The 24,333-nt window shown below is 36.9% G+C and overlaps 1 protein-coding gene across 5 annotated transcripts in view; it reads right to left on the bottom strand.

Moving 5' to 3' along the window:
* Positions 1–24,333, bottom strand: part of KLHL13 (kelch like family member 13) — a 275,500-nt gene that overhangs the window by 165,188 nt on the left and 85,979 nt on the right. For 3 of the 5 annotated variants that reach the window (XM_028522560.2, XM_028522563.2, XM_036016817.1), the window contains exon 2: positions 15,052–15,125. In XM_028522560.2, the coding sequence (XP_028378361.1) occupies positions 15,052–15,101 (50 nt within the window). In that variant the 5' untranslated portion in view covers positions 15,102–15,125. Of the gene's footprint in view, positions 1–15,051; positions 15,126–18,029; positions 18,055–24,333 lie in introns of those variants that run through there. The other 2 variants (XM_036016816.1, XM_036016818.1) reach the window with 2 other exon arrangements.

Consider the following 24,333-nt stretch of genomic DNA (forward strand, 5'->3'; position numbering starts at 1 on the left):
TTTTTATTTTTTAATAAATTTTTATTTATTAATTTTTATTATTATTTTTCTTTTTCAATTCCTTTTTCCTCTCTTTCCTTCTTTCTTGTTTTATTCCTGCTTTTTTTCTTTCCAATTTTATCTCTTCTTCTTCCTTTCTCTGCCTTTTTTTTAAGACCTACAAGTGAGACAAAAAAAAAAACCCAAACTGGAACTGTGAAAAGACCAGAGTTGGACCCAAAGAAGGGGCATCACAACAGCTGTGACAAGTGAGACAAATTTCACTCTGCTATTACAGAGAAACTGCAAGTTATTGCATATTTGTATTATTAATTTTTTCAGTATTCTTACATCTTTTATTTTAATAGTATTTTTGTATTCCTCTCCTTCTGTATAGACTGCTTTCTAAGCTGCTTATATTGTATCATTTGACAGGTTTCCCGTTGTATCTCATTCATAGTCTATTGCTAATTTACTATCCTTCACTTCACTTGTGTCCCATTAGCATACTATTCAAGATCCTATACTCCCTATTCTTGTAATCTAGATCACATAGATTCTGTTATATGAATGTGGCTCTAATATTATTGTAAATAACAGCTGTTCGATACAATTGTAAGTACTTCACAATACCCCTCCCAGATCTGAGACCAATTGAGGGTTTTCTGAGCTCTATTCCTATAGTGGTTAACTCTATTCTCTCACACTGTACACCTATTTATTATCCTTTACTCTCACTCTACCTCAGAATCTGACCTCCGACAACCTCACTGCTTTCTACATCCAAATCACAATCCAACTCCCCGACAGCAGTCTTATCTTCTTTCCATCCTTTCTAAAAAGTGGCTAGTGGGATGGAAGATCATGGTTAACACTATACATAACCAAAGGATCTTCTATCTCTTCTCTACTGGCTGCTACTGTAAATATCTGTCTTAAACCATTTTCCCTTACCCCTTGAACTGATCACAAAAAAAGTAGGTGGAAGCAGTGAACACCAGGATGCCCACTGGAAGAGGAAACCAAACAACAAAGAAACCATGACCAGATAACAACAGAAGAAGGTGAAGGAAGTTGTGGAAACCAGAAAAACTGCAATCCAGGACCTACCTGGAAATACAACTAAATAGTGGAGACACTACCCAGTACAAACAACTGAACAAGAGCAAGAGAGAATCCTCAAGACCTTGTACACATGGAAGAACCAGCTTCAACACAACCTGCCCAAATAAGCACAACAAAATACAAAAGCTGGTAGACAGAGAGACCCTCAGTTAACCAGCTAGTGGGAAGAACGCACCAAAGAAAGACCCAACAACAATGAAAACTCAAAGACAAACACAGAGCCAACTTAAACAACAGCCCAACACCAGTGAGCTCGTGAGATCAAGGAGACTGCACCACTGAATTTCACAGATATTCTACCACAGATGTTCACACCATAAGCACAGGGAGCCAGAACAGATCAATTTAAGAAGCAGAGGCTAATAAGAAGAGTCTCCCAAACAACAGGAAGACAAAGAAATAATCCCCAAATGAAAGGAAAGGAGGAAGCCTCAGAAAGAATGCTAATTAAATAGAGGCAACTCAACTATCAGATATTGAGTTCAAAGCAATGGTTATCAAGAATCTCAATGAGCTCACAGTGAATTACTAAAAATTACAGGGAAGCTACAACGAACTCACTGCAAACTACATCAACATGAAAAAGGAAATAGAAACTATTAACAAGGGACAAGAAGAAATGAAGAATACAATTTCTGAACTGGAGAACACAGTAGAAGGAATAAAAAACAGGAATTATGAAGCAGAATATCAGATCAGTGAGCTAGAGTACATAGTACAGAAAAATATGCAGAAAGAGCAAGAAAAAAAAGAGGCTCAGAAAGAATAAAGAGGGATTAAGACAAATGCAAGACAATATGAAACCTACTAATATCACTATAATAGGGATACCAGAAGGAGAATAAGAACAGCAAGGGATAGAAAACCTACTTGAAAAAGTAATGATGCAAAACTTCCCTAATTTATGAGCGAAAAAGTAACACAAATCCAGGAAACACAGAGTCCCAATCAAGAGGAATCCAAAGAAGCCCATCTCAAGAAACATCATAATTAAAATGCCAAAATTCCAAGACAAAGAGAGAATCTTAAAGACAGCAAGGGAGAAACAGGAAGTATCATATAAGGGAGCCCGAATAACGCTAGCAGCTGATTTCTCAATGGAAACGCTCCAAGCTAGAAGAGAATGGCAAGAAATATTCCAAGTAATGAGAACCAGAGGTCTGCAACCAAGGCTACGTTACCCAGCAAGGCTTTCATTCAAGACAGAAGGCCAAATAAGAAGCTTCCCAGACAAAAGAAGTCTAAAAGAATACACCTCAACCAAACCAGCTCTGCAAGAGATGCTAAAGGGACTGATTTACGGAAAGGAAGGAAAAGAGAGAGAGAGAGAAACACAAGTATGAAAATGGCAATGAATCAATACCTATCAATAATAACCTTAAATGTAAATGGATGAATTGCTCTAATCAAAAGACATAAAATAGCTGAATGGATAAGAAAGAATGACCCACACATGTGGTACTTAGAAGAGAAACACGTCAGAATAAAAGACCTACACAGACAGAAAGTGAAGGAGTGGAAACAAATATTCCAAGCAAACAAACAGGAAAAAAAAAGCCAGGGTAGCAATACTCATATCAGACAAAATACACTTCAAAAAAGGCCCATGAAGAGAGACCCAGAAAGTCACTACATAATACTCCAGGGAAAAATCCACCCAGAAGACATAAATATTGTAAATATATATGCATCCAACAAAGGAGCACCAAAGTACATATAGAAAATCTTAGAGGACTTCAACAAAGATATTGACAGCAACACAATTATAGTAGGGGATTTTGACAGCCCACTGTCAAAAATGGACAGATCTTACCAACAAAATATCAACAAAGTTATTGTGGCATTGAACAATGTCCTAGATGAAATGGACTTAACTGATATAAAGAGAGCCCTCCATCCGAAAGAAGCTAAATACACATTCTTTTCAAATGCACATGGAACATTTTCAAAGATAGAGCACATGATAGGACACAAAACAAGCCTCAACAAATTCAAGAAAACTGAAATCATATCAAGCATTTTCTGTGACCACAAGGGACTGAAAATAGAAACCAACCCCAAGGGATAAAACCCGAAACACTCAAAATCATAGAGATTGAACAGCATGCTACTAAACAATGAAAGGGTCAAGAATGAAATTAGGAAAAAAATAAAAAAGTTTCTGGAAACAAATGAAAATTAATTCACAACAACCCAAAACTTATGGGACACAGCCAAGGCAGTCCTGAGAGGAAAGTTCATAGTGGTACAGGCCTACCTAAAACAGACAGAAACATTTCAAACAAACAACCTAACCCTACATCTACAAGAACTCGAGGAACAACAATAAAGAAGCCCAGAGCAAGTAGAAGGCAGGAAATAACCAAGATCGGAGCAGAATTAAATGACATAAAGACTAAAAGCACAATTCTAAGGATCAATGAATCCAGGAGCTGGTTCTTTGAAAAGATAAATCAAATCCAAAGCCTTTAAGCAGACTCATCAACAAAAAAAAAAGAGAGAGAGAAGACCCAAATAAACACAATCAGAAATGAAAGAGGTGACATTACAACTGATACCACAGAAATACAAAGGATTATAGGAAATTACTATGAAGAACTATATGCCAAGAAATTTGAAAACCTAGGTGAAATGGACAAATTTCTAGATAAATATAATCTTTCCAAGCTCAAAGGAAAAAAAGCAGAAAACCTGAACAGACCAATAACAGCAAATGAAATTGAAGCAGTAATCAAAAAACTCCTGACACACAAAAGTCCAGGTCCAGATGGTTTCACAGGAGAATTCTAAAGGCATTTAAGGAAGAGCTAACCCCTATCCTTCACAGACTATTCTAAAAAATCCAAAATGATGGAACACTCCCAAACTCTTTTTCTGGAGCCAGCAACATCCTAACCCCAAAACCAGATAAAGATACAACAAAGAAAGAAAATCTCAGGCCAATATTGCTGATGAACATTGACACTAAAATCTTCAACAAAATATTGGCAAACCGCATCAAACAATACATTAAAAAGACCATACACCACGACAAAGTGGGATTCATCCCAGGGATGCAAGGATGGTTCAATATTCACAAATCAATAAATGTAATACATCACATAAACAAAAGCAAAGACAAAAATCACATGATCATATCAATAGATTCAGAAAAGGCATTTGATAAGGTACAGCATCCATTTATGATACAAACACTCAGCAAAATGGAAACAGAGTGAGCATTTCTCAACATAATAAAGGCAATATATGAGAGACCTACAGCCAACATCATACTCAATGGACAAAAACTAAAATCTTTTCCACTAAGATCAGGAACAAGAAAAGGCTGTCCCCTTTCACCACTTCTATTCAATATAGTATTGGAAGTTTTAGTCACAGTGATCAGACAAGAAAAGGAAATAAAAGGCACCCAAATAAGAAAGGAGGAAACAAAACTGTCACTGTTAACAGATTGCATGATAGTGTACATAGAAAATCCTACAGATTCCACCAAAAAACTGCTTGACCTAATAAATGAATTTGGCAAAACAGCGGGATACAAATTCAATATCCAGAAATCAAAGGCATTTTTGTACACCAACAATGAAACAGCAGAAGAAGAAATCAAGAAAAAAATCCCATTTGACATAGCAAAAATAAAAATAAAATACCTAGGAATAAATCTAACCAAGGAGGTAAAAGACCTGTATGCAGGAAACTACACAACACTGAAGAAACAAATCAAGGAAGACACAAACAAATGGAAACATACAACGTGTTCTTGGATCAGAAGAAGAATTAACATCCTCAAAATGTCCACACTACCCAAAGCAATTTACACATTCAGTGCAATACCTATTAAAGTACCAATGGCTTATTTCACAGACATAGAACAAACACTTCAAAAATTCATATGGAACCATAAATGACCCTGAATAGCTGCTGCAATTTTGAGAAAGAAAAGTAGGAGGGATCACAATACCTGGTATTAAACTGTATTACAAGGCCACTGCAATCAAAGCACCCTGGTACTGGCACAAAAACAGGCACATGGACCAATGGAACAGAACAGAGAGCCCAGAAATAAACCCAAGTATCCTTGTTCAATTAATGTTTGACAAAGGGGGCACCAACATAAAATGGAGTAAAATAGCCTCTTCAACAAATGGTGTTGGGAGAACTAGACAACTATGTGCAGATAAATGAAACTTGAGCACCAACTTACACCATACACAAAAATAAATTCAAGGTGGATAAAACATTTAAATATAAGCCATGACACCATTAAAGTCCTAGAGGAGAACATAGGAAGGAAAATCTCAGATATTTCACACAGCAACATTTTTACTGACATGTCCTCCAGAGCAAGGGACATAAAGGAAAGAATAAACAAAGGGGACTATACCAAACTAAAAAGACTGTGCACGAGTAAAGAAAACAGTATTAAAATAAAAAGAGAACCAACTGTCTGGGAAAACATATTTGCCAATGATACCTCAGATAAGGGTTAAATCTCCAAAATATATAAAGAACTTACACAACTCCACTCTAAAAAGACAAGCAACCCAATGAAAAAATGGGCAATGGGCAAGGACTGGAACAGACACTTCTCGAAGGAGGACATACACAGGACTCAGAGACACATGAAAAGATGCTCAATATGGCTAGCTATCAGAGAGATGCAAATTAAAACCACAATGAGACACCACTTCACACCAGTCATAATGGCCATCATAAACAAAGCAACAAACAACAAGTGTTGGAGAGGCTGTGGAGAAAAAGGGACCCTAGTGCAATGTTGGTGGGATTGCACACTGGTACAACCAGTATGGAAAACATTATGAAATTTTCTTAGAAAACTAAAAATGGATCTGCCTTTTGACCCAGCAATTCCACTGTTGGGATTATATCCCAAGAACCCTGACACACCAATCCAAAAGAACCTATGCACCCCAATGTTCATAGCAACACAATTTACAATACCCAAGTGTTGGAAGCAACCTAGATGCCCATCAATAAATGAATGGATCAAAAAACTATGGTACATGTACACAATGGAATTTTATGCAGCAGGAAGAAAGAAGGAGCTCCTACCCTATGCAACAGCATGGATGGAACTGTAAAGCATCATACTAAGTGAAATAAGGCAGGTGGTGAAAGACAAATACCATATGATCTCACCTTTAACAGGAACCTAAACAACAAAACAAAGAAACAAGCAAAATTTAACCAAAGACACTGAAATAGAGAACAGGCTGACCGTGTCCAGAGGGGAATTTCAGAGAAAAAGAGGAAGGGTTTACAGGAACAAGTATAAAGGACACATGGACAAAAACTAGGGGGGGTGGAAATGGGAGGGAGGTGGGGAGGACTAGATGGGTGGGCTGGGATGAGAGTAAAAGATAGAAAACTGTACTTGAACAAAAATTAAAATAAAATAAAATAAAAAAACAAAGTTGTGAGGGGAATAAAGGGGAGGGAGAAATGGGACAAGTATAGTAGCATAATCAATAAAGCATACTTTAAAAAATTAAAAAAAACAACAAATGAACCTAAAAGAGAAGACAAACAATGAAAACAAAATCTAAGCAAACAAACAGAACAGGAACAGAATCAGAGAAATGGACATCACACAGAGGGAGTTCAGTGGGGAGGGGGAAGGGATGAACAGGAGGGAAAGGGTACAGGGAAGAAGAAGCATAATTAATAGGCATAAAATAAATGGGGAGAGATAAAAAATGGTATAGGAAACAGAGGATTCAAAGAACTTGTATGTACAACCCATGGACAAGAAGAAAGGTGGTAGAGAATGCTGGAGGGTTGGGGGGGCGGAGTGGAGAGGGGATAAAGGGGAAAATTGGGAAGATTGTAATAGCATACACAATAAAAATACTTTAAGAAATAAAAATAAAAAAATAACCAGAACTGCCAGAAAATTGAACTGTATGTAAGTACGACAACCAAGGAGTTAAAAATAACATTAATCCAGACCAGTAGGAGGGACGAAGATGGGCAGCTGGGTTGCAGTGGATTCACAGCAAGGCGGTGGCTGGAGGAGTGGTACAGGTAAGGTGGCAGCTGGCGGAGTGAGCAGTCCCACATTTGGGATACCGGGAGGAACAACTGGGGAGCAAGACAATCCATGCAACACAGGGTTCCAGTACTGGGAAATAAAGTCTCAAAACCTCTCACTGAAAAAACCTGTGGGGGTTGAGGCAGCAGGATAGACTCCCAGCCTTACAGGAGAGTTCATTGAAGAGACCCACCGGGTCCTACAACTTACACAAACCCGCCCACCCAGGAATCAGCACTAGAAGGGCCCAATTTGTTTGTGGGTACTGAAGTGACTGAAAGGCAGTGGAGAGCCAAGCAAGCAGCATTGTTTCTCTCATATCCCTCCCCCACATATAGCACCACAACACAGTAACCTGGGTTGTCCCACCCTGGTGAATGAATACCTAAGGATCCACCCCTTACTATGTAACAGGTGTGCCAAGACAAAAAAAAAAAAATATGGCCCAATTGAAGAACAGGTCACAGCTCCAAAAAAATAAACCTGAGGGATGAAGAGATAGCCAACCTATCAGATACACAGTTCATAACACTGGTAATCAGGATGCTCAAAGAAATAGTCACAAAATAGAGGAAAGAGTGAAGGCTATAAAAAGCGAAATAAAGGAAAATGTACAGGGAACCAACAGTGAAGGAAATGAAACTTGGACTCAAATCAATCATTTGGAGCAGAAGGGAGAAATAAACATTCAACCAGAACAGAATGAAGAAACAAGAATTCAAAACAAACTGAGCAAATGCTTAGGAATGTCCTGGACAATTTTAAACATTCCAATATCTGAATCATAGGGGTGACAGAAGGAGAAAAGGAAGAGCAAGAAATTGAAAACTTATTTGAAAAAAATAATGAAGGAGAACATCCTCAATCTGGCCAAGGAAATAGACTTCCAGGAAGTCCAGGAAGCTCACAGAGTCCCAAATAAGTTGGACCCAAGGAAGCACACACCAAGGCGCATCGAAATTACATTACCCAAGATTAAAGATAAGGACAGAATCTTATAAGCAATAAGAGAAAAGGAGACAGTTATCTACAAAGGAGTTCTCAGAAGACTATCAGTTGATTCCTCAAAAGAAATCTTACAGGCCAGAAGGGACTAGAAAAAAGTATTTGAAGTCCTGAAAGGCAAGGACCTGCATCCAAGATTACTCTATCCAGCAAAACAATCATTTAGAATGGAAGGGCAGATAAAGTGCTTCCCAGATAAGGCCAAGTTAAAGGAGTTCATCATCACCAAGCCATTATTCTATGGAATGTTAAAGGGACTTATGTAAAAAAAAAGAAGATAAAAAATATGAACAGTAAAATGACAAGAAACTCACATCTATCAACAACTGAACCAAAAAAATAAAAACAAAAACAAACTAAGCAAACAACTAGAATGGGAATAAAATCACAGAAATGGAGATCACACGGAGGGTTATCGGTGGGGATGGGGAGGGAGAGAATATGGGAAAAGGCACATGGAATACGAAGCATAAATGATAAGTACAAAATAGACAGGGGGAGGTTAAGAACAGTATGGGAAATGGAAAAGTCAAAAACTTATATGTATGACCCATGGACATAAACTAAGGGTGGGGGATTCTGGTGGGATGGGTGGTACAGGGTCAAGGGGAATAAAGGGGGGAAAATGAGACCACTGTAATAGCATAATCAATAAAATATCTTTATAAATAAACTGGGGAGTTGTCCGTCAATTTCTATGCTCTAGCTGTGTTTATTTCATATCAGAATTACCTGTTTCTTTTGAAAGTTTTTTTATGTTTAATGAACATTTTATTTTTTCTCATTAGATAAATTTTCTTTTTTTATTCTTGTTCAAGTACAGTTGTCTCCACTGTCCCTAAACACTGTCCACCCCCATACTCACCTCCCACCCTTGATCCCACCCTTTTGGCCTTGTCCATGTTTCTCTCACACATTTTCCTTGATGAACCTTCCCCTATTTTCCTCCATTATCTCCCTCCCCGCTCCCCTGTGGTTGCTGTCAGTTTGTTCTTTATTTCCTTGTCTCTGGTTCTGTTTTGCCCACTTGTTTGTTTTGTTGATTAGGTTCCACTTATAGGTGAGATCATATGGTATTTGTCTTTCACCACCTGGCTTATTTCACTTAGCATAATGCTCTCCAATTCCATCCATGCTGTCACAAAGGGTAGGAGTTCCTTCTTTCTTTCTGCTGCATAGCATTCCATTGTGTATATGTTCCAAGGTTTTTTGATCCACTCATTTACTGATGGGCACTTAGGTTGCTTCCAGCATTTGGCTATTGTAAATTGTGCTGCTATGAACACTAGGGTGCATAGGTTCTTTTGAATTAGTGATTCAGGGTTCTTAGGGTATAATCCCAGCAGTGGAACTGCCAGGTCAAAACGCAGTTCCATTTTTAGTGTTATGAGGAAATTCCATACTGTTTTCCACAGTGGCTGCACCAGTCTGCAATCCCACCAATGATGTATTAGGGTTCCCTTTTCTCCACAACGTTGCCAGCACTTGTTTGTTGATTTCATTATGATGCCCATTCTCACCAGTGTGAAGGGTTTGATCTCCAAACTAGGTAATGGGCAAAGGACCTGAACAGACAGTTCTCCAGGGAGGACATACAGAGGGCCCAGAGACATATGAAACGTTGTTTAGCATCACTAGCCATCAGAGAAATGCAAATTAAAACTACAATGAGAAACTACTTCACACTGGTCACAATAGACATCATAACCAAATCAAAAGAGTTTTATTTATAATAAGTAAGATAAAAGGGGGGAATCAGAAGTTACTCTGTTATAAACTGGGAGTTATAAGACTAGTTCCTTATGGCTTGCCAAGTATCACTCAGGTTATAATTCAGTTACTATGCCATTCGCAAATGCATTAAATTAAAATTCAAAGGACAAAGAGACTTCTCTTTTAGAAGTGTTCTTATTAATCATCTAGATTTTATGTAAAATCTAAGCCATAAATTCATTTCTTTTGTTTCTGGTCAAGAATGCACTTATTATATAAATGCTAAAACCGTAAGACTTCCAGAAGAAATCCAGAAATTTTGGAGGTAAAGATTTATTAGACAAGATGTAAAAAAGGCTGAGCATAAAAGAAAATATGATAAATTAAGTTTCATCAAACTTCTCTCATCAAAAGATACAATTAAGATGAGGGGATGGAAAGCCACATATTGGAAGAAAATATTCATAATATATACATCTAAATACACAGAATAAATTTTAAAACTCCCAAACTCCAAAAGAAAACAACCCATATTTTATTGTTTTATTTTTAAGTATATTTTATTGATTATGCTATTACAGTTTTCCCAATATCCCCCTTTATCCCCCCTCTGCCACCCTGCATCCCCCAGCCCTCCAGCATCATCCCTGTCCCCTTAGTTTATGTCCATGGGTCGTACATATAAGTTCTTTGGCTTCTCCATTTCCCATACTATTCTTAACCTCCCCTTGTCTATTTTGTATCTACCATTTATACTTCTCATTCCCTGTAACTTTTCCCCCATTCTCCCCCTTCCACCTCCCCACTGAAAACCCTCCATTTGATGTCCATTTCTCTGATTCTGTTCCTGGTTTAGTTGTTTGTTTAGTTTTCACTGTTTTCCTTTTTCTTTTCTTTTTAGGTTCAGTTGTTGATAGTTGTGAGTTTGTTGTCATTCTACTGTTCGTATTTCTTCTTTTTCTTAGATAAGTCCCTTTAACATTTCATAGAACAATGGCTTGGTGATGATGAACTGCTTTAACTTGGCCTTACCTGGGAAGCACTTTATCTGCCCTTCCATTCTAAATGATTGCTTTGCTGGATAGAGTAATCTTGGATGCAGGTCCTTGCCTTTCAGGACTTCAAATACTTCTTTCTAGTCCCTTCTGGCCTGTAAGATTTCTTTTGAGGAATCAGCTGATAGTCTTCTGAGAACTCCTTTATAGATAACTGCCTCATTTTCTCTTGCTGCTTTTAAGATTCTCTCTTTAGCCCTCACTAGTGTAGCTCAGTGGATTGAGCACAGGCCTGTGAACCAGGGAGTCATGGTTTGATTCCCAATCAGGGCACATGCCTGGGTTGCAGGCCAGGTCCCTAGCGGGGGGCAAGTGAGAGGCAACCACAGTTGGCCTTTCTCTCCTTCTCTCCCCTTTCCTTCCCCTCTTTCTAAAAATAAATAAATAAAGTCTTTAAAAAATATTCTCCCTTTATCTTTAATCTTGGGTAACTTAATGATGATGTGCCTTGGTGTGTTCCTCTTTGGGTCCAACTTCTTTAGGACTCTCTGTGCTTCCTGGACTTCCTGGAAGTCTATTTCCTTCACCAGATTGGCGAAGTTTTCCTTCATTATTTGTTCAAATATCTTTCCAATTTCTTGCTGTTGTTCTTCTCCTTCTGGCACCCCTATAATTCGGATATTGGAATGTTTAAAGTTGTCCCAGAGGTTCCTAAGCCTCTCTTCACTTTTTTGAATTTTTGTTCCTTCATTTTGTTCCAGTTGGATATTTATTTCTTCCTTTTGTCCCAAATCATTGATTTGAGTCCGGGTTTCCTTCTTGTCACTGTTGGTTCCCTGAATATTTTGCTTTATTTCACTTTGGGTAGCCTTCATTTCTTCCTTCATTTTTCGACCAAGCTCAATCAGATCTGTGAGCATTTTGATTACCAGGGTTTTGAACTCTCCATCAGAGAAGTTGTTTATCTCCTCATCATTTAGCTCTCTTTCTGGGGTTTTGTTCTGTTCTTTCATTTGGGCCATATTTCTTTGTCTTGGTGCACCTGGTAAGTTGTAAGGCGACAGGGCCTTAGGTAGTCACCAGTGCAGAGCATTTTTTGGTGCTATATGTGGGGGAGGGGTCAGAGAGGGAACAATGCAGCTTGCTTGCTTGGCTCTAGCCCCACTTTCTACCAAACTCTTGTGTGAGACTGAGAGATTCTGCCACCATGGCAACCCCCACCACAGTCCTCAGTCAGCTCTGCCTCACCGAGGATCCTATCAGCCAGCCCTGCCTTCATGGTTTGCCGACTTGCTGTGGGTTCTCTCCATCCACCCATCTGCCCTGTCTCCCTCATCTGCCTCCTACCAGTCTGGTTGGTCTGGTTTACTGTTTCTTTAATTCCCTGGTTGTCGCAGTTCCATGTCGTTTTGATTTTCTGGCACTTCTGGTTGTGTACTGATTTTAGATTGGTTGTTATCCTCCTTTTGTTTGGGTGAGGAAGCGAAGGGTTTCTACCTAGGCCTCCATCTTGGCCAGAACTACAACCCATATTTTTATTTTTCATTGAATTTACTGGGGTGACATAAGTCAATAAAATTGTATAGGCTTAGGTGTATAATTTTATAATACAGCATCTGCATATTGTACTGTGTGTTCACCAGTTCAAGTCAAGTTTCCTTCCATTACCATTTACTCCCCCTTTATCCTCCTCTACCTCCCCCTCCCCTTTTCCCTGTGGTAATCACCATACTGTTAAAGGCCTGAATAGGTACTTCTAAAAGATATACAGATACATAATAAGCATATGAAAACATAGTCCATTACATATGATGAAAATGCAAAGTGAGATTAGTAATGAGAAACCACTAGATACCCAAGAGAATGGCTAAAATTAAAGAGACTAACAAAATCAAGAGTTGGTGAGGATTTTCACTAATTACTGGTCTGAGTAGACAAAGGCACCACCACTTCAGAAAAGCATTTGGCAGTTTATATTAATGATAAATAACTTAAATATATATCTCCTATGACCCAGCAATTCCATTTCTAGGTATTGATGTACAGGGTCTAGCAGAAGTAACACCTGCTTGAGTGTGGTTGGTAGGGTATGTGATGTCTCGCATGACATGGACAACAATTCAAACATGTCACCTAAAATGTCATATGTTGTGCTTGAGTGTGGTATTGTTATATAACAGAATTACATGCTTATGATTTTATAATAAAGGATTTTGTAATAAAAGCAGCATTATTTGTGCCAGGCCCTGTATATGAAAATGAAAGGAATATAAATGGACAGAAAAAGTTTGTAAAATATGTCAATAAAAGCTTCACTCACAATAGCCAAATAATAGATGCAACTTAAATGACTATCTATAAGAAAATGGATAAATAAATTGTGGTACATTTAAACAATGGAATACTAAATAGTAATAAAAAGAAGAAACTTCTGATACCACAGCAGTGATAGATTCAAAAACATTAACTTGAAAAGAAGCCATACACCGAAGAATACACAGTGTCTGACTCCATTTATATAAAGTTTAAGAACAAGCAAACTAATCCAAGATAAGTTAGTTAGAATACTGCTTCTGTGAGTAGAGGGGAGTAGAGGGGAGTAGAGGAGAGTAGAGGGGAGTAGAGGGGATACAGAATGGCAAGGGCACAAGGGAATTCTCTGGTGGGATGGAATTGTTTTATATCTTGAACTGGATTGTAGTTATTTGTATACACAGGTGTATAAAAAAGTATCAAGATATATATTTAAATGTTTATATTACTGTATGTAATTATAACTCAATAAAAATAGTAAAAAGCAAATTCAACTATGCTATAACCACCTTAGTTATTAACTTCACCTTGTCCTCCTACCATTTCCTCTTCTGAAGGTGTATTATAGACTTTCCTACTCAGCAGTGCTTGAACTCTGCACACTCAATTTCCCAGTATGAATTAAATGTCTCCTAACTACTATTCTCATCAATCTTTTCACCCAACATGCCCACACATTATTTCTGCTATGATTTTCTTGCTTTTTCTGTCTCTGAGCAAGCCTACCTTACAACCACTTGCCCAGATAATATAATACCTTCCAACAGCCACCCTTCATATGATATTCGATTTTATATATGTCCACTTCCTACTTCAACCTTTCTCCTTTTCATATTCTTCTAAATCACGCCTGTATTTTAAAGTACCTTAGATATCAAAAACACAATTATTATATTTTTTAAATAGTTCAAAATTCCACATTTATATTTCAATATTAGCACAAATATAACATGTATTATTTGCCTGTCTCTCTCCCTCCCTCCCTCTCCCTCTCCCCCTCTCTCTCTCCCTCTCTCTGTCTCTCTCCCCGCAACATACACACCATAGACACCTATTAATCTCAAAACAACCCTGAGATGTAAGTATTATTAGCCCCATTTCATAGCTGAGAAACTTAAGACCCAGAGCAATTAAGAAATTTGCCCAAGATTACACCACTAGTAAGTGTCAGAGCCATGATATAGTCAATTCCAGCACATTATGTCAAATGCTTCACCCAAACCATACAGTTAAACTATTGGGAATAATAGTTTACTCTTCCATACTCTTCCATAGCTAAAGAGCAAAGGTTATATTTCTTTGAACCATGATTTAAAATTCTAAATTGTCAGAGGAAGTTCTGAATTTCTGATGACTCCCTGGAAAAGTTTTAATTGGATATTTTGTAATTGTGTTTTTCATTTACAGTTGACATTAAATATAATTTTATATTATTTTCAGGTCTAGAGCATAGTGCTGGACTAATTGGGTATTTAAATAACAGAAATGTACACACAATCATAGAATAATACTACTAAAACTACTTGTTGGGATATCTGTTCTTAAGCAATGGATACCAGCATTCACTCATTGATATGCTTTAAAACTAAAATTCCAGTCAATGGTTCCATTGAGTGAATTCTATGTATTCACAATTTATACTAATTATGACTTCTAATTATATTTTTACTTTTTCATTAGCTTAGAACACATGATAACATGTTCTTCATTCAGGTTGTCACTCAATCGTTCTTTTATTCATATAGCAAATACTCTTGTTTCATGCCAAGTATTTAACAAATACTTAATGAGTAGTAACTATGTTAGGTATATTAATAGGCAAGAAAGATATTATATAACTTATAATGTAAATTATTTCCATAAATATACCTGTTACGGAGCACTGCAGCAACTGATTCCCCTAGATGCAGATGATCCATTATCTCTACAAATTGGGTAAGGACCTGTTCAGAAGAGAAAGGAAGTCAATATTTACTATAAAAGTCAATATTAGAATTTTCAAATTATGCTACCTTTTTAATATTTTATATATTTTGTGACAGAAATGCAAAATGTATGTCCATGTACCTAATATCCATATGATGACTTAGAAAATTAAGAAAAAAAGGAAATTAAGAAATCTGCAACAGTCAAAATATCTACAAAATACCATACTGAATCATTAAATAGTATGCACTAAATTTCATGTGAAGTCATTAGCTAACAATTACCCTTGGAAAAACAACCAAGTATACAGAAGTTGGATTAAACAAGAGTCAGAAAAACTGAGGAGTCTGTGTGAAATTGTGTTAGATAAGAGAAGATAAAGTAAAAAGTTGGGGCAAACATTTGCCAAGTAGATACAGACAGGACTAATTCCCATGTTACCAGGTGGACTAAAGGCCTGAGAAGCCCATAAGCAGGGCCCACAATTTTAGAAGTGGTTGGTCAAAACTACAACTAGAAAGGTATAACATTTTGAAATCTAAAGACATAAAATAGGTAGTGTGGGAAAAAGTGTTTTCCTGATGTGCACTGAATTTCTGTTTTGGTTGTGCCTATTTGTTTTTTTAATTGGAAAGGAGCAGGTTAAGTTTGTAATAAACTGAACTTTATCTAATACATTGGTTTTTAGTAATGTGACTGTTTTGTGTTGGAGATGTAGAGTATATTTAATGTAGTCTATTAATTTCAAACACATTTGCAAGAAAAATATATATTTAATTAAAAGTTTCTTATTAATAAAATCAATGTATTTCATTGGGAAGATGCAATTTTAGTTTGTTCTTATAATAATGTTTGTTATAAAACTATATGAAGACCTAAAATAATTAAGCTACAGGAAAGAAAGGTTTTTGTCTGGCTAGGTGGCTTGGTTGATTGGACTGTTGCCCCATACATCAAAAGGCTGCAGGTTTGATCCCCAGTCAAAGCACATACCTAAGGTTGCAGGTTTGATTCTCAGTGGGGGTGCATACAAGAGGCAACCAATCGCCTCTTGTTTCTCTCTTCTCTCTCTCTCTCCTTCTCTCTCTCTCTCTCATTCTCTACCTGCACCCCACCCTTTCCTCTCTCTCTAAAATCAGTAAACATATCCTTGGATAAGGATTTTTTAAAAATTTTTCTTTATTGTTCTTTGTCCTCCTCCTGCCCCTTAATTTAGGGGAAAAAGCTAAAGAAGTAGAAGGGAATAAAACACTCTATTTATTAGGTCTTCATAACTCTAAAGGTGAAACAAATCAAGTGACAATGTAGCATTTATTTTATTTGCATAATCCTATTTTATGCATATAATCCTATCATAATTTTAAAAATTGAGCAGCCTAAACAATTATTTTTAAAAACTTAAGCATCTGAAAATCAACCAACCTTGACTTACCTTTCCTAAAAATGAGAGAATTGACAGATGTTGAGGAATTTTAATTTTATTTAGGCATCAGAATTTTACAAAATGTGCCAAGAAAAAAACCCAACTATATCAATATTACTATTAGGAATCTGGGAATGTGAAAAAAATAATTCCTGACCCTTTTAAGCAACTGCATCTAGGGTAGAACACATAGGTCCCAAAATTAGATATGCAAACTTTCACTTAATGCCATTGTTTCAACCAATCCACCTCCTGCACCTGAGTTTGGGGCACTCCCAAATTCTCCAGATAAGAAACCTCTGGTTTTCTGACATGCAGAGAGTGGGTGACAAGACATGGGACTCTAACCACTTATTATGAAGACTTCCAAAAAACAGACAATGCTTTCAATCTTATGATTCATACCCGCCTTCCCAAGACCAGGTGCTTCCAAGTCTTGAAACATTAAGAATTCTATGGGAAGAATTAGTTTCTTTCAAATGTTCATGAAGGGGAAGATATTGAAGTTGTAACTTCCTTTGCTCTAAGTAAAAAATTAGTTTCAACCTTACATCTGTCAGTGTTTTCACTCCTGTTGTCTTTGTACTTTTCAATTTTTCTATTTCTTTATTGCCATTTTAACAGAGTTAGGAAAGGAGAGGAAGTAAATGAAGGCAATCAATGTATAAAGGATTTAACTAAAACCAAGTGTTTTATATGTATTAGAAAATTAACACTGCCTGCAATATGGAGGGGGGCAGAGAGAGAGAGAGGGAGACCGGAAATATGGAGACCAGTTAAGATACTACTTCCATAGGCAAGGCATAAAAAAGGGGGGAGAGACAAGGGCTATTGGGATAGCCAGGGAGAACTAGGATTTATGACTGAAGACCATTGACAGATATCAAAGGGAAAAGGAGACATCAAAGACAAAATTGATTCATATAACTGCAAGAAATGGTGATGATATCAAGTAAGGTAGGGTACAGAAAAGAAGGAAAAAATATTGAAAGCAAGGAGAAGAATGGTTTGGTATAGGCATAATAAAGTACCATAAAACATACCATACAGTAACTAATAGAAAACTAGATATATAGACCTAGATATAGATTGAAACTAGAAATGATAATATAGGAATATGTAGCCAGTTAAGAAACAGCTGAAGTGATGAGATTGGGAAATAATACTCAGGAGTGTATTTGCCATGGGAAAAGTGGAATTCCAAAGAACAATGTTGTACAAGAAACAGGAAAACAAGCTATCAAAGAAAAAAGATAATAGGTATGAGGGAAATTAAGAAAATTGTAAGATAAAAGCTAAGGAAGAAGCATGGTACAGAAGAATGGTTGGAGAGGATTCAACCATTTCAAGCTCTGCCCAGACCAAGGAAGATACAGCTAATTTATTTAATAGCTACAAAGTCAGTGATTATATTTTTTAAAGAATCAATATGGATGGGGAGAATCACTCTTCAGTGGTTTAAAAAATAAGACAAAAATAAAATCTTTCAAGAACTTACAGGGAACTCAAGTATATCAAGGAATGACTCTATGTTTAAGGAGGCCTTCAAACAAAGGAAAAAGATGATTAAAAATAATTGGGACCCTGGCTGGCATGGCTCAGTGGGTTGAGCATTATCCTGCAACACCAAAGGTTGCTGGTTCAATTCCCTGTCAGAGCACATGCCTGGGTTGTGGGCCAAGTTCCCAGTTGGGGTGCTTGAAAGAGGCAAGCAACTGATGATTGATACTTCTCTCACACATTGATGTTACTCTCCTTCTCTTTCTTCCTCCATTCCCTCTCTCTAAAATAAATAAATAAAATCTTTAAAAAATAACTGTGGAACACTTGGTCAGCATTTAGAAAATTAATTGGTTACACACTACTTCATGGAAGGATCAAAGATTTAAAGGTAAACAATAAAACTGAAATAATACCAAAGGAAGCTCAAGTGAAATTATTTACCATCATGCAGTGGTAAAATATGCAGCACCTCAAATCTAAGAACCATAAAAAACAGCTATTAAGTCTGATTATACAAAACGTTACAATTCTGTACTTCAAAAAGACTACAAACTCAAATGGCATTTGATAAAGTAGAAAAAAACAGTCACAATATACATGACAGAGAACAGAGGGCTAATGATTTTAACTTATACACATGCAATAAATAAATAATAAAACACTTGTAAAGCTGAACAAATAATATAAACAAGAAGTGCACATAAAAGAAATACAAATCATTAATAAAAATAAATACTATTTAAAATGAGGCATTGTTTTCACCAATTAAATTCACACACACACACGCACACACACACAATCTGTATATATTCATTATTACTGACAGAAAATTTGGAGTTGAAGGAAATGTTCACTTTCATTCTATAAATTTTTGTTCAATTTATTTCAAAATACAAGTAAGAAAGATCCAGCAAAAGCAGTAAGAAGGAGTGGCCATGACATTGAGGAAACCAGGAAGATATAGTAACCTAGAATGCAAAATAAAACGTTATCATATGAAGAAAGGAGTAATACAATGTGTCAGATGCTCCCATCTGTGGCACCAAAGAAGTCCTACCCTGAAGAATTGAGAAATGAGAACTTGATGTAACATAGACATCACTGAACAAATTGATAGGAGTGGTTTCTTTGGAGTGGTGGAGAAAAGGTTGATTATTGTGGATTCAAGAGAGAGTGAAAGGAAACAATTATTCACAACACTTACAGAGACTTGTGTTTTAATAAGGAGCAGAGAAATAGCTGGTGGTTGAAAAGGGATATAGAGTAGAAATAAATAATGATCGGTTTTATTGTGTTTTTATAATGGGAAGTACTAGAGCAGGTAAATCTGAAAAGCGTGACATTAAACAAAAATGTGAACTGAAGCACAATACTATGTAATAAATTTCAAAAGCACATAAGATAATACCATGTATATGTATACACATATGTATATGTATATTTATACATTATATGTGTGTCTACATATGTAGAAAAAGCATGAACATATTCAAGGGAATGATAAACGCCAAATTTGAGATAGTTATCTCAGGAAAGGAAGGATACAGTAGTGGCTGTACCTGAATCTAATATTTTATTAAGGATCTGAAAGAAAAATAGCAAAATATTAAGGTATTACATAGCTAAGTGGTGGTTTTTAGCATTATATTGGTCTCTGTACTTTTCTATGTGTTTCAAGTATTTTAATAAAACAGAAACAAAAATGTATAATACATTTTCTCTTCCATAAGTAGGGGCTGTGTGGATAAGCAGACAAGACATGACATATAAAGGTCAGCATTTTTTAAAAACAATGTTTTCAAAGACAAAAAAAAGACAGGACAAAAATATAACCAGACATGCATTGTAATTTAAAAAACACACTTCTCCATGGCTATGATAGTCTCATGAATAAAATAGAAACAAATAATTACTCAGAGCACACACGTGAGAAAGACTTAATTGTGGTTTTACACTTAAAAATTCTACTTAGTGCACCAAATAAAACTTACAAGACTGTTTCTGATAGTTTAGATGTCTTGCACAAATTCAACTAATTTTACTTTTAAGCATTTAAGTAATTCACAGATTTTATATTTCTCAAGCACCTATCCTATAGTTAGGTAATATTTCAAAGAGAGTTTCCAATTTATGATTTAGCATTTAATTAAAATCCATTCTCATTCTTTCTTACCCTGTCCATGAACCAATAGCTTCAAAAATAATGAGATTTGATATGCCTAACCAATTTCACACCATGTAAGGTAGGCCCTGCTTATGAACTACTGATGTTACATAAAAGAAATCAAGTGTTTGTACAATATTCCATCTTTAAATAAAAATTTCATAAGTACTATATTCAGAAAACCTGACAGAAAAGACCAGTGAAAAGTGCTAAACACTACAAAATCAAAAAACTGCAAAATGTAGAAAAATTGTACATAATTGCAATTCTGTAATTGAACTTATGTATAGCAGCATCACTAAAAATTCAAAGTCATCGTGAAATGGCAAAATATGGAATCTGAGAAACAGAATCTTATTGTTTAAGAAATGGTTTGTTATACAAAAGTTAATATTTTAAAATGTTAGAGTGACTATCGAATCATTCAGCTTTCATATAGGACAGACACCACCACCATGTTCCCCTCTCACCTATGGCAATAAAGAAGTCCTACCCTAAAACATTTAAGTACTAGATATTGAGCTCAGTGGTGATTATTCCTTAGAGTAAATCTAAAGCTGACTAGGACTATGTGGTATGTTCCCACACACACACCCCTAACGAAATGGGCAATGCTATAAATAATAACGGTTGCACTGTCCTAAAGGTTGCAGCTACAGCTGATCTCAGAGCACACCTTTTATGTAAATGATAATCCTGCCTGCTTTTCTACTGATCAGCATTTTGGGCTACAACTAGGGGGTCCAGAGAGCCATGATAAAACCACTTCTATGTCTAAATTCATACACAGATTAGGTTCCCTAAACCCTTTCCCTGTCTGTATGCCAGGATGGCTGATACACTGTCCTCAACAATTTCAGCTTTCTACCTGTAATCACTGAGGCAATCTGCCTATGTTGACCACCATCTTGCTCTTTACTGCTACAGATATAAACCATACACCATGCAGTTCCACTGCTTTTTGCAATAATATCACTCCTTCCTTCTCAATGTGATCCCTTAGACATCCCTTTTAATGTTGTCACTCATAACAGGCTTTAGGAATGCCAGTGGGATACATTGTTGGCTACTGGGTTCACAAAGAATGTTGCTGCCGGAAGACCATGGGTTACACTTTGAGAACTAATGTTTTTTTTAATATTTTTATTTATTTATTTTTAGAGAGGGAAGCGGGGGGGGGGGGGAGAGAGAGAGAGAGAAACATCAATGTGCGGTTGCTGGGGGTTATGGCCTGCAACCCAGGAATGTGCCCTGACTGGGAATCGAACCTGCGACACTTTGGTTCACAGCCCATGCTCAATCCACTGAGCTATGCCAGCCAGGGCAGAACTAATGTCTTACACATGACAGTTTTTATGGAAAGTCCAAAAGAATCAAATGGAAAATTAACACATTAAGATGCCCACTACAGATATATCAGTTCCACAAAAACATTTCTTATATTCCAACAAAATTTGTAAAATACTTAGGAATAAGCTTGAAAAAACATGATGTTCTTATAAAAATAAAATTTTACTTAAGTTCATGAAATAATAAAGGATCTGAATAAATGGATACATACACATATACACACAATATAGAAGAACAGAAAAACTCAAAACTAGAGAGGTAAATTTCAGTCAAAATTCATGTAGAAATTCAATGCAATTCCAATCAAATTAGCAAAGTGTAGTAGACCATCCTGCGTGGCATGGACCCAGCCCCCAGTGGCAAACATTTACTGGGAAATAACTTAAAAACCATGCCAAACCTTCCAAGGACCATTGTAACTGATTCAACCACTTTTGTCTTTACATTTGCTAATATCCCTCTTCTGTGATGAATACAGGCATCCTCTCCTTTTTTTTCTGTATAAGGTAACCACCTAAAGTGAGCCTGTGCATAGTTAATGAGGACCTTCTTATAACGTGCCCAGTAAGACAATAAAAGCTCATTGGAGCAAGGGCCCAGGCTTTTGCTCCCCTTGAGAGAGAAGTCGCTGGCCCTTTTCTTCCACAGGATTCGGTAGTCCATGTGAATTTCTTTTGTTTCAGCTACAACGCTGTGGACCCCACACACAGGGGTCCACGACAGCAAAGGGCCAGAATTTTTGTGGAGGGGGATGGATATTTCACATGTTGAATCCATAGTTCACTAAAAAATGTAAACACATAAAAGTTGTCTATTTTTTTTAAACAACAAAATTAGGGTAGAGCCAACTTTCTTCAAATGATATTAAATGTACAATAAAGGTACAGTAACTATAACAGTGTGGTACTAGTGTGGGAATAGACAAAGTAATCAATAGAACAGAATCCAATATATGGGGAATCCAATATGAGAATCTGGTAGTTGTTATCAGTAGCAAAAAAGATTAATTCAATAAATAGGTTTGGAGAAACTGGCTATTTTGGGGGGTTGGACTGAAATCATCTCTATACCAGATAGGTTAAATATATAAATATAAAAAATTATAAAAGTAGTAGAAGAAGATAAAGGAGAATGTATTTTTAATGAGGCATAAATAAAATCTTTCTAAGGGCTGACATAATGAGGCAGGAGATAGTCAGGAAGGAAGCTCCAGAGGCCCCCGCAGGGCTGAGGTAGAAAACATCTATACATGACAAAGACCCCCTAAGACGGGTTGTTCCTGTTTTCTGGGATAACTCTGAATCATAGAATGCGCCTGCCCGCTACCCCTGATTCATTATAATATCATTATAATGAAATAACATTGTGGGACTCCCTTCTCCAGTAGCCAATCAAGAAAATGATGGGAAACCACACATGCACAGTAGCTTTGAAATCCAGCTCCTTGTACCTGCGCAGGAAAAGCCCGCCAAAGATTAGCAAGGGGGCTTCTGCCCTATAAGAATAGAATCCCCCAGCCCATGTGCCCCTTTTCTCTGCTCAGAGCTGGCCCACTCCCGTGTCCTGTGGAGTGTACTATCACTTAATAAATCTTCCCTCTTTCTTTATGCTATAAACTTTGTGTGTTCGGTTCAATTCTTTGTCCTCAATCACTAAGAACCTGGTTACCTGTGCACACCTGTGACAATAAGACTCAGAAGCCATAAAGAAAATAAAAATCATTTATGTTTCTTTGTAAAAAAAAATGACAATTCTATACAGTACAATACAACATAAGCATACTTAAGTCATTGCAAGTGGGGGTAGGGAGGAAAAATGTAACTCATATAACAAGCAAAGATTTAACATTCATAATACATAAAGTATTCCTGAAAAAGTTAATAACAAAGGTGAGCAACCCAATGAGCATATATTTGAACAGGACTTTCACAGAAGAATAACAAGAAAAAGAAATATATACCAAAAGATTTCAGGGGATCCAAGATGGTGGCAGAATAGGTGGAAGTTACACTAACCTCCCAAGACCAAACTGGAATTACAACTAAATTATAGAACAAGCACCCTGAATAACCAACTGAAAACTAGCTGAACAGAAGTCTTATAACCAAGGATTAACAGAAGCCACATGGAGACAGGTAGGAAGGGCAGACACACAAAAAGGGCTGGCCCAACACCCACAAAAGGTGATTCAGAATCTAGAGGGATATTTCAGCTGCAAAGGTCTGCTCTTAGAAGTGAGGGGTCTCAGCCCCATGCTGAGCTCCCCAGCATGGCAGAGCACTAGAAACAGGAAGAGGGGACTATATAACATCTAGCTGTGAAAATCAGTGGGAATTCCACCTTCCAGGGACAGAAGAGAGTCTGCTACAAAACCAGGTATTAAAAGGTCATCACACAAAATCTTATTTGCAGTCACTCATCCTGGGCTCTGGTTGGACAGGAGATGGCTCAGAGTGGTTTGGAGTCATACAGGAAAGACTGAGTTTTGTTGCGTGGCTTTGGGTAGAGGTCTAAAGGGATAGCCATCAAAGGCCCGGGGCTGAGTCCCTCTTGCACACCACCCACAGACATCATTTTTCCTGGGTCAAGCACTCCCCTGCATACAAAATTGGCCTGGAGGAATGCACTAGTCCCAATCCTACTGACACCCTGCCAAGCTTGCATCCTGTGGAGAAGTCTTCTGGCTATGTCATGCGTGGGCTCATGGTGAAGACCTTCTTTTTCTTTAAAGATCTTATTTATTTATTTATTTTTAGAGGGGAAGGGAGGGAGAAAGACATGGAGA

This window comes from Phyllostomus discolor, chromosome X, assembly GCF_004126475.2.
Source record: "Phyllostomus discolor isolate MPI-MPIP mPhyDis1 chromosome X, mPhyDis1.pri.v3, whole genome shotgun sequence".
Classification (NCBI taxonomy): Eukaryota; Metazoa; Chordata; class Mammalia; order Chiroptera; family Phyllostomidae; genus Phyllostomus; species Phyllostomus discolor.